We start from the raw sequence: 11,384 nt of genomic DNA, 5'->3' as shown, positions 1-11,384 counted from the left end.
GGGGGAGGGGCGGGGACAGAGCGTTAAGGGCGTCGCTTTTCCCGTTCCCTTCGACCCACCCTGCGCGTACCGCAGAGGCAGACCGAAGCACCGAAGCGACCCCCGGGGTCGGGAGGCAGATTTATGGAACGGCCCTGGTCTCCGGTGTCCAGGGTTACCTGGGATGGCAATGGGACGCACAGGCGGAACGGCCGGGCCATTGGGGGATGGTTATACATTGTGCCCACAGTGGCCCGCCGCTTCTAAGAGACAGGAGCAGCTGGCCCTGGAACAGGAACTGTCACCCGGGCAACCGACAGGCCGAAGTACCCGGCTGCGGCGTCTTCGGCTACCTGCTCTCCACTGCGCCTGCGTCCCGGGCGCCCCGCCCCCAGCGCTCGGTCCTCCGGTCCGGCACAGGCGCGTGGTGCGCTGCCGGGAGCCGCCACCAGGGGGCGGCAGTGTGAGAAAGCGGATGTCTAATGAAGGAGCCGCATCCTTTCATCATTCCGTTGATTTTCCCTTTTCTTTTTCCCCAAGGAACATTTGAAATATGCTTTTATTATTTGCTCACGAATTATTCACACCTGAGCGAGTCAGTTCGGAGACTGAGTAGAATAATGTGGGCGAAGCCAAGGTTGATCAACAAAGGGAGGCAGCGGTGAGGGTGGCCGCGCCTATCACCCCAGGACTCGGGAGGCTGAGGCAGGAGGATCAGTTGGAGGCCTGTCTGGGCTTGATACTGCGTTCAAGGCCAGCCTGGACTACATACCAAGACCCTGTCTCAAAACAAAAAGACGAAACAGAAAGGGAAGGAGGCAGAGGGAGGGTGCTGCGCACAGGTTGGAACTGTGCCTCGCATTTACATGGCCGGGTCCCCGAGGAGCTCAGAGCCGCTGGTTCCTGGCAGGCTGACTGCAGATACCCAAGGGAACAGAAAGTTCCCTGGCTCTCACACTGCTGGGGCTGCCTTCGAGCCGGGTCTCAACCTCTGTCCTCCCCGGGGTTTTGGGCGGTTTTGTAAAGCTGTCGGTGCTGCCCTCGGGCAGGCACTTCCATGCAGTGGTGTAGGGACAAAGGAGACCTAGCCTGACACAGCTGCCAGTGACGGGTTCATAGTGAAGCAAAGCCCTCGGTGTGGGCTGTGTGGACGTTCCTTTCCAGCTCGCAGACGCCAAGACCCAGGGCCTCTCTTGCTCGAACGAGGCACGCAGCATCGCGGCTGCCCTCGCCCACAGCCCGACCGAAGCAGGAGAGTGCCCGGGTCTCCGCCAGAACCGACAGCACCCAGAGTAACAGGCCAAAGAGCGGTGTATTGCCGGCGTCCCTTGGGGAACAGAGCAAAGCCCTGTTTCCACTTTTATATCGTTTCTACCCTACGGGGCAATTTTCCACTGGAAATCACAAAGCAAAGCTACACAAGCAAAGGCAGTGGATAAAAGGAAATGAACGGTGGTCCAGGAGGCAGGGACTTCAGAGGAGCCTGTCCAAGACTGCTGTGCTCCACTGATGCTGACGTCACAGCGAGCCCGTGGGAGACCCGGGTCAAAACCTTCCCTCTCCTCAGGGAGCCCAGCCACGTCATCTTCCCAAAGCAGCTCAGCTGCTTGTTAACCCGTAGTCATCCAGGGTCACCTCAAGAGGTGGTTTCCTCTCTCAGACGATTTCGAGGAAAGGTCTCGCCTTGGGCAGGTCCCTTATTTATTTATGTCTTTTTTTGCTTTTTGGTTTTTTTTTGAGGCAGGGTTTCGCTATGCAGTCCAGGCTGGCCTTGAGCTCACTGCGCAGCCCAGGCTGGTCTTGAACTCACAGCAGATCCACCTGCCTCAGCCTCCTGAGTGCTGGGATTACAGGCGTGAGCCACCATGTCCGGTTTGGGCCCTCATTTAGATTAGAATTTCTCTTCAGTAAATTTCCATCCTAAATTCCTTCCAGGATTAAGCCCCTGAGGGAACCCACTGACCGTCAGCAAAGACCAAGGAAGACATCTGGCAATCCCAAAGCAAGCGCTCAGAAAACTGTGACAAGCACCTGAGTCCCAGCTCTGGAGCTCCGGGGGAAGCCCTGTGTGTACAAAACGGTCAGACGCCAAGGCCAGGCCCTCTCTACACCACTTTCCAGCAGACTCACCCAGGCCATGTGTGTCCTGACGGAGAGGGCTGGTTCAGCACCTGGCTGCCCCGGGGACGTCATCTGCTGACTGATTATTAAAGGCAATTTGGCTCATCTATTGCCATGGAATTTTTGGCTTCTATCTCAGAAGGAGTTTAAAAGTTTGAGTGATCATGCTATCTCCAAATCTGCATTTCTACTTATTTATTTAGGTTTTGTTGTTGTTTTTTGTCTTTTTGAGACAAGGTCTTCCTATGCAGTTCAGGCTGCCCATGGACTCATTTGTAGCCCAGGCTGGTCTTGAAATCACAATGATCCTCCTGCCTCATCCTCCCAGGTGCTGGGATTACAAGGGTGCGCTACCATGCCTGGCTATTTAGGGTTTTTTTTGAGACAGGGTCTCTGTATGTAGCTCAGGCTGGCCTTAAACTCACTATGTAGTCCAAGCAGGCCTTGAACGCATGGCCATCCTCCTGCCTCAGCTTCCAGTGCTGGGATCACAGGGTTGCGCTACCGTGCCTGTCAAGCACTTACTAATTTATGTAAATAAGTTGTCTCAGCGTTTGCATGCTTTAAAAACGAGAAAAGGGCCCCCCAGCAGAGCAGTTGAGGTGGACAAATAATGTAAGTGGGTAGTTAGTGTACCATTAATACAAGTATGGACGCATGTTTTTGTAGAGGCCTGTTCAGATCACCAGGATCCATTTTCAATGTTCTTGTACATTTAAAAATGTATTTAAAACAAGGTGATGGTGCACGCCGGTAATCCCAGCTCTGGAGAGGCTGAGGCAGGAGGATCGCCACGAGTTGGAGGCAGCCTGGGCTACATAGTGAGTCCGAGGCCACCTATACCTATCTTTGAGCAGTAGTCAGCAACCCACACCTGCGCAGTCCTCACCGTCTGACCGGCCGCAGTCTCTTACTTCACGTGCGGCCGCTGCGCGGGGTGATCTGTGACCAGGGTGTTGGTTTAAGACAAGCAGACTGAATGCCCAGTGCTCAGGAAGATCAGAAAAAAATGTCTGTGCTAAAGGGACCCTGTTAGCCGGGCGTGGTGGCGCACTCCTGTAATCCCAGGAATCGGGAGGCTGAGGCAGGAGGATCGCTGCGAGTTCGAGACCAGCCTGGGCTACAAGGTCAGCTCAAGGCCAGTTTGAACTGCACGGCGAGTCCCTCTCTCAAAATAAAAAAAAAAAAAAAAAAAGAAAGGGACCCTGGACGGGGATAGGACGGTGTCCACTCGGGGAGCGGCCAGGTCCTGCGCTGACGGCGGGCAGCTCACGCGGTTACAGTCAGCGTGGCGAAGTGACCAGGACCCCGCAGCGCGAACCCTGACACCAGTGCAGTTTGCCCGCTATGCCGGAGGTCACCCGTGCAGCGCACGCTGGGACGTGTAGTTCCGGCAGTCACGTGCCGGCCCGGCCCGGCGACTTCCTTCCGCTCCGGAAGCCGAGGAGGGTTAAAATGTCCACGCTTCCTTTCCCCGCCTCTTACTCCCGCAGATTGATAGTGTGAGAAGCCAATGAATGCTCACCATCGTGCTTCCCGCCACCTGATTGGCTCCGAGGTTTGCAACCGCCCACACAATCTTGCAGAGAATTGGCTGAGCCCTCAGTTTTGAAAATCGTAGATTTCGCCCGCGCTGCACCGCCCCGCTGTTACTCGAGGCGCTGACTCTGAGCGAGCTGATCTGGCGGGCGGGGGCCGGGCGGACACGGCGGACTCGACCGAGGAGCCTGCGGCGGTGGCGGACGGCCGGTGAGTGCTGGCCCGCGCGTCCCGTCCCCGGGATGCCCGGAGGCGTTTCCGTGCCCCGCCGCCCGAGCCGCGTGTTAACCGCCCGTCCCGGAGGCCGAGGCGGCGCCTGTGTCCCCCCGTGTCTGCGCGCGGTGTCACCCAGCTCCCGCCGGGCTGCTGGAGGAGTTCCGGGGACCCTCGGCCCTGGCTGGGGGCGGGGCGGGGGCGAGAGCTCGGTTAAAACCCAGGCCCCGCCCCTGATGTCCGGGATGAATTTTACTTCTTGCCTCAGTTTCCCTGTCTGCACACGAAGTCTTAGGGGTTGTGATGACGATCGAATGAGGCGGCGCCTGCCCCCGCCTTGGGTAGGACTGACAACGGGAAGCGGCTGTAACAACAGACAGCGGAGAGGTGCACGGCTTCCTGCAGCCTCAGAGCTGCGGGAGGCGCGAGGGAGGAGACGGGGACCGAGCGATGAGGGGCGTGGAGGAAGCCTTTGTGCAGGGACCGAAGACCGCGTTTCTACTGCTCTTCGCTGGAGCCTGATGATTTTCTTTTGAGACAGGGTCTCGCTATGTAGGGTCCAGGCTGGCCTTGAACTCACTGTAGCCCAGGCTGGCCTGAAACACGCAACAGTCCTCCTGCGTCAGCCTCCCTAGAGCGGGGATTGCAGGCGTGTGTGCCACCACACTTGGCATCCTCGAGCTTGATTTTGGACTCACACCCTCCTCCTTGCTGTTCTAACGTAATGGCGACTTTTTCCAGGGGCTGTACTAAGGTCTCTTAAGCACTTCCTTATGGAAGAAGTCCAAATGCTTCTTTGAAATTTGTCAGCAAAGTGCTCGTGCACTCCGCTGGTTGAACAAAGACGTTAAAAAGTTACCCAGGCGTTGCTGCTCTCTATTTCCTCGGCAATCCTGTGGCTTCCCTGAACAGTTTTCTCCTTTTCGGCCTTGAACTAGGGTCTAGCGCTGGGCCAGGGCTGAGGTCTAGGTGCAGAGGGCTTGGGCAAGTGATTGGGTGGCAGCGAGCCGAGGTTGCAGAGCTGGGGCCTTTGCCTAGAACCTGGTGTCTGCCGGGTTGGCCCTGCCCTGGTTAGTGCAGTCCTTGGCATCCAGGGGTGGTGGGTGTGTGTGGCCCTGTCCTAACCTGTCCTAAGCTGTGCCCAGCAGGTTGTTTTGCTGTCTCTGGGTGTGGTGGTGGGGATGCTGCCTGGGTCCCTGGTGGGGCCAGGCCTTCGGGCTGCAGGCTCTCAGTGAGGAGCAAAGCAGACAGGACTTGCCCTTGGGGTGCAGTGTTTGGTGGGCAGAGACCGGCAGTACGCAGACAGCCCGTCACTCAGTGCTCTGCAGAGAGTTGAGCTTGGTGGGTGAGATTATGGCTGGGGGTGTAAGAAATGATCTCATTTGTCCCGACACCCCCCACAGGGAACTGGACTGCAGAGGCAGCAGAAGTGTTGGTTTTAACCCAAGACTCTTGGAAGAGTGGTGTCTACACAGGGACAGGCACCCTCCAGTTGAGAAGCTGTGTGTGGCTTTATTGCTAGCTCGCAGGAGTCCCTCCCCCCGTCTCCCACAGCCTGGGATCCAGGGTTCATTTGTTCTGTTCCAAGCAGTGTTTCACCCCACACCTGCCCCGCTTCTGATCCCCTGCTCCTTCTGTATTTTCACTTCATTTTGTTTTTTTGAGACAAGGTCTCTCTGTGTAGTTCAGATTGGCCTCGAGTCCATTAGGTAGCCCTGGCTGGCCGTGAACTCGCAGTGATTCTCTGGCCTCAGTGGCCCAAGCGCTGGGATTACAAGTGTGCACCCTCACACCAGGGTGTATTTTTCTCTGGAGTTATTTTTAGCCTTTTGGCTTTCCAGGATTGGGGAAGACTTGTTTGGAAGTTACATTTTTACCCCTGAGTTCTATCTGTGGAGTGAGTTTTTGTATAGCCTGGGTGTCTTTTTCTGCTAATTGAAGGAACTCTCTAAGAGTGAGGGCTTATTAGAGCAGTTAATGAAATAGGGACCAATTAAAAATATTTTTTACTTCTTACGGGGCTACTTTAGATGGGTGGGCAGGCCTCCCTGAGGAGGGAAGCCACACAAAGTAGGAGACAGTGTTGCAGATGGAGGGCAGAGCTTGTCTGAAGAAGGAGGCCACTGTGCCTGGAAGTCAGGCCCAAGGCGTCCCCCAGGCCGCAGCCTGACTTGTGTCAAGCTGCAGGAGGATCAGGGGGTCCGCAGTCAGCCTCTCCGTCCAGAGCTGCCGTCAGGGGGCAGGCTGAGCTGTGCGTGTGCTTGGCTTTGGAAGCGTAGGTCACCGTGGTGGGTCCTATCCTCCAGGCTCGCGGTCTGCTCCAGGTGACAGCCGCCAGCTGCTCACGTTTGGCATTCATTCACTTGGTAGGACGCTTGCTGAACCCTTGCCCTGACTAATAGAACACGTCCCACCTGGGGCTGGTTTACCACCAGGTCTTGAGGCTCTCCAAGCTCCCAGGGTCTGAGAAAGTCTAGCTTGTTCTGTGTTTCTCCTTACCCAGTACTTGCAGACAGATTTTCCTAAAAGCGAAACATTGCTCATGTGCTCCCCCACACATGCGCTGTGAGGGTGGTGGGGTACCTGGCGAGCTCGTCTCTAACGAGCGCCTGTGATACCCAGATGCCCCGTGCTCTGATTCTTTTTTGTTGTTGTTGTTTTTCCAGTACTGGGAATCAAACTCACAACCTTGCGCTCGCCAGGCAGGCGCTGTGCCTCTGAGCTAAACCCCCAGCCCCTCCGTTCTCTGATTCTTAAGAGATGTTTGGACCCAGAGCGTGCACCTGTGTCTGGGCTCCCTGGCGTGTAGCACAGGGTGGCTGCGTCCTCTCTTACTGCTCACAGGCGTGAGCGGCCCCTGCAGGAGAGCAGGCTGTGGGGGTGGCTGGGCGGCTGCCGTTCTCCCTAGCCCAGGAAAGCGGTGGCTACGCCTGGCATCAAGAGCCCAAAAAGCCCACGTGTAAGGCTCTTGTCAGTGTGGACTCCAGGGACAGCCACGCCACGTGTGGGGCTTTGATGGTGTGTCTCCCTCCTGGAGACACGAGGCTGCCGGTCAGGTCTCGGGCGCCGCGTGCGGCGAGGGCCCTGGCTCAGGTCCTGGGTGCTCGTTTGGCCGTGATGGGTGGGCACTGTGGGCAGCAGCTCTTCCTCTGGGGACACCCTGCTACCCACCCCTGAGCCCTGTGCCTCTTGTCCCGGCCGCCACTAGACAGCGCCACCATGGGGACAGCCGCCCCAGGGCCCCTTCACCTGCTGGACCTTTGCGACCAGAAGCTCATGGACTTTGTGTGCAACATGGACAATAAGGACCTGGTGTGGCTCAGGGAGATCCAGGAGGAGGCCGAGCGCATGTTCACCAGGTGAGGCCAGTGCCACGGCCCTTCGTCCTGACAGCAGCGGGGCTCCCTCCCCCCTCCTGAGGGCGGGGAGGTCCGGTCCCTGCCTGGCTCTTCGTGGCTGAGGGGGCGTCAGAGGCTGTGCGTCCTCACTGCCTGGCCGAGTCCCCAGGAGGAAGCCTGTGACCGGGCCGTGACTTGCCCCTGCTCACCCGCACAAGCTGGGAGGAGCGCAGGCTGTGGGAGCGGGGCTGGCTGTCCCGGGGAGCCTCACGGGTTGCCCTTCCCGTACCAAACAGAGAATTCAGCAAAGAGCCCGAGCTGATGCCCAAAACTCCTTCTCAAAAGAATCGGCGGAGGAAGAGACGGGTTTCCTATGTTCAGGATGAAAACAGAAACCCCATCCGGAAGAGGTAGGGCGGGGCCAGGGCTGGGCAGTTGGTCTCTGGGAGTTGGGACAGTGAAGCGTACAGTGGCGGAGTCCCGTGTGCGCGTGTGTGCGCATGGGAGTGTGGACTGTCTGCTCTGGGCCTGGAGGAAGGGAAGGACTTCAAGACCGTCTGGTGGGCGTGACTGGAGGGGTGGGGTGGGGTGTCCCACCCTGCTCCTGGGCTCCTTAGAAGGCCCCCCGAAATGGTGGCCACTCTGGGACCCAGGGGCACAGATGCTGGGTCTAGGAGCCATGGTGTCTTGGGTGCATCCCCCAGCCCTGCCCCTCGCAGCCGTGTGTCCCTGGGTTAAACTCCCCCCCCACCCCCCAAAGTGAGGACGATGCTGCTGACACTTGGTGCGCTTTGCCGGGGACGTGAGAACGGCGTGAGGTGTGCGCAGGTGCCGGGCACCCTGACCTCAGGCAGCGGGGGTCCGCCTGGCCCTCATCTTCCCGGCGGCTGGCCCCGAGAGCGAGGCTCTGGGGTCTCGTGGCAGGAGGTGGCGAAGCTCGCACCAGAACCCGGATCCTCTGCCTCCAGGGCCTCAGATCCACACTCTGCGGGCTGGCAGCTCCTGGGAGATGCTGTACCTCAGCAAGATGTTGGGGTGCGCCCTCCCCTGCCGCTTCCTCAGCCCCTGCTCTTCTGCCATACAGGTCATCCCGCAGAAAGATCCGGAGCGGCCGGCGGAGCTCCCAGCCCCTGCGCGGCAAGGACAGGGTGGAGAAGCCGGCCATGGCGTTCGGGGAGCAGGGCTCCCCTGTGCTGCGCAGGGTGACCCGCGCCGCCGCTGCCGCCGCCTCCAAGGTGTCCGCCGCCCCCGTGTGCTCCCCGAGGTCCCCCACGGAGCAGAGCAGGAAGCTGGTGGTGGAGATTGGCGCTGTGGAGCGCCGCAGTGCCGAGCAGCAGCTCACCCAGCTCGTAGCCACCTCGGCTCCGACCCCGACCCCGGCCCCGGCCGCAGCTGCGCAGGACGACCTGACTTTGGTTGAGGAATCAACACCCAAGAAGCCAGAGGCTGGGCGGCCAGAGTCTGTCACAGCGAGCGCCCTGGTGACCACCCCGCAGGGGCCCAGGAGCCACGGCGCTGGCCCGGCGCGGTCTGCCTGCAAGCTCAAGATCGCGCAGGCCTCCCCGGGGCCCCAGGACGCGCCTGGCTCTCGGGACTCTCCGTGGCGGGAGCGGGTGCTGACCTCCATCCAGCCGGACAACTTCTCCAGGCCTGTGCGGCGCAGCCTGATCGCCCCGGCTCCCCAGGACACTGTGGCCCAGAAGTACCCCCTGGTGGCCAAACAGGAAGGCGCCAGCCGCAGGTCGAGCAGGAGGGTCGCTAAGAACGCGGCCACAGAGCCCGCCGCCTCTGGCCGCATCATCTGTGAGTGGGGCCGGGTGCTGCCCAGGGCGCCCTGGAGGCTTGGGAGGGCCTTGGGGCAGGGGGCTGTCCCTCGAGCTCTCCACGAGCGAGCGAACCTTCCCAGCTGTGCTGTCCTGCACGGTACCTGCTGGTGCACTCTGTCTGACTGTGTTGTCCCCAAGACGTGACAGTCTGACAGGAGCCACTGGCCACCAAACGGGGTGAGAAAGAGGAGCCTATGGGAGACTGAGGCCCGGAGAGCTCGGCCCGCGTTCCCTGGTCCTGCCGCTTGCAGCTGGGGAAGCCGGGCTCTCCTCCCCTTCCCTGTGCCAGGGATGCTGACTTTGCCTGGCAGTTTTCGTGCACTGTCTGGCTGGGGAGGCCAGGCCTGGTCTGGAGGTGTGGCGGGCTCATCGTGGGGCAGACAGCCTCGTGCACGGAGGAGCAGGGTGGCCCTGAGCCGTGGGCCTGGGTGTGAGGTGCTGTCTGCTCCAGACCTCCGTCCTGCCTCCCTCCTCGTCTCTGGCCTCACCCTTGGTGTCTGGGTGGCACACCTGACTGCTCTGTCATCAGCGGAGCTCAGCCTGGGCCGGGGAGCAGTGTCAGGTGCAGAGACCTGGCAGGACGAGCGTAGCCGGTGCCCCGCGGTTCGGCACCTGCAGGAGGCGCAAGCACAGGGCAGCGGGTGGCAGGGGTCAGCCCCCGTGCCACTTGGCACTGTGGAGGCCATGGCCCTGCGCTGTGGGGCAGTGGGATGGCAGGTGGGGGCCGAGGGAGAAGATGGCCAGGGTGGTGCACACAGGGTGAGGAGTGGCTGGCGTTGGCCTGGCTCTGAGATTTCTTGAAACAAAGGCAAGGGCCGTCCTGCAGACATTCTGACAGTTGTTGGGACTCTGTCTTTACAGAGCAGGCGCTGCGGCCATGGCTCTGCCTGCGGGGTCCAGGGCCGGACTCCGCCTGGCATTGTCCAGGAAGGCAGGTGCTTGGGAGGCCCCTGCTGGGCTCGAGACTCTCGCTGTGCCGCTTCCTCCCAGCCTGCTGGGTCATACAGCCTGGCACAGTCTGCTTTGGGCTTTCAGAAGGCTGAGGTGCAGGCTGTTCCCATCTGCTGTGACTTTCCTCGGGCCAGCCTGATCCTGGGACGTGAGGGTCTCCAGGCTACAGCCCCAGGCGTGTCGTTCTCGTGTGCTGGGCCAAGAACTGGGATTGAGCCCAGGGCCGTCACAACCAGGCTGTACCCCGCACGCCTCCTGCTGGAGATCCGAGGTGTAGCAAGTTGCTAACTTGCCCAGGCTGGGCTCGAACTTGCAGCCCTCTTGCCTAAGCCTCCCAGTGCTGGGGTGACAGGCATGGGCCGCCGTGCCTGTCAGGTCTGCAGTTGTGAAGCTCCTCAGGCTGCTCTTCCTCTTGCCCTTTCCTCACTCAGGAGAGGGCCTCTGAGTTGGCGGGCAGGTGCCCGTATCTGTGTGACTTGGGCTCAGCCCGCTGCTCAAGAAGGAAGGAGGCAGGGTCTAGGATCTGGAGGAGCAGCGACCCGGCTGCCCTTGGTGACCTGTGCGTCCTGCACTGGGGGGCAGACCTCCCTGCCCCACCTACTCGGGCTGGCATGCTTGCCAGGGGCGCTAAGTGTTTACAAGTCGGTGCTGGTGGGGCTCACACGGCCTCCCCTGTCCCCTCACCCCCGCCAGGGCTCTGGAGCTGGCTGGGAAAGTGGGTGGAGCCAGGCCCCGGGTGGAAGAGCACTTCCTGCCTCATTCTCTTTGTGCCTTGGTGCTTTGCTGTCATAGCTTCTTGCCTGTCCCGCTTCTGCCTGCAGCCCTGGGTCCTCTTGGCGCCCCCAGCCTTGGCTCTGTCCCTGCCTGTGGCTGAGATGTTTATAGTGGAGAAATCATGTCCGAAGCAAAAGCGTAATGAAGAGACTGCAGACTCAGTGTCTGCTCTGCGGCTTCACTGCTGGGCTGCAGGGGCAGGGCCTGGCTTCACAGAGCTGGACGGGGGTTTCTCACGGCCTTTCCCAGAGCTGTGTGTGCCGGGGTCAGAGGCGGCAAGGGTGCAGTTGATTCCTGCCTGGCGCTCGTGCTCCGAGGGTGCTAGCCCTGTGTGTGGCCGCTGTGTCCACCTCCCCAGCGTGCCCGTGCCTCGCTGTGGGTGAGCGCAGTTGTTTTCTGACACTGTTAGGTATCAGGAAACTGATGATGGATACACGGTCTTCAAAATGCTGCTTTTGTCCCTTTTGGCTCAAGTTTTTATTCTCAGCAGATGTGTAGTTTTAAGTGACAGGCTTCACTCATTCTTTTTTTTTTTTTTTTTGGTACCAGGAATCAAACTCAGGACCTTGTGCTTGTCAGGCAGGTGCTTGTGCCGCTGAGCTACATCCCTGGCCCCTCCACTCATTCTTAAGGATGCCTTCCT

The 11,384-nt window shown here is 60.0% G+C and overlaps 1 protein-coding gene across 2 annotated transcripts in view; it reads left to right on the top strand.

Moving 5' to 3' along the window:
• The first annotated feature begins 3,665 nt into the window (after positions 1-3,665).
• Incenp (inner centromere protein antigens 135/155kDa) overlaps positions 3,666-11,384 on the top strand; it is an 18,220-nt gene continuing 10,501 nt past the window's right edge. For both annotated transcript variants that reach the window (XM_005408128.2, XM_005408127.2), the window contains exons 1-4: positions 3,666-3,849; positions 7,061-7,211; positions 7,487-7,600; positions 8,275-8,993. In XM_005408128.2, coding sequence (XP_005408185.1) covers positions 7,072-7,211; positions 7,487-7,600; positions 8,275-8,993 — 973 coding nt within the window. In that variant the 5' untranslated portion in view covers positions 3,666-3,849; positions 7,061-7,071. The remainder of the gene's footprint in view (positions 3,850-7,060; positions 7,212-7,486; positions 7,601-8,274; positions 8,994-11,384) is intronic.

Source organism: Chinchilla lanigera, unplaced genomic scaffold (genome assembly GCF_000276665.1).
Source record: "Chinchilla lanigera isolate Chin_1 unplaced genomic scaffold, ChiLan1.0 scaffold00110, whole genome shotgun sequence".
Classification (NCBI taxonomy): Eukaryota; Metazoa; Chordata; class Mammalia; order Rodentia; family Chinchillidae; genus Chinchilla; species Chinchilla lanigera.
This window is presented reverse-complemented; position numbering and strand designations above follow the sequence as displayed.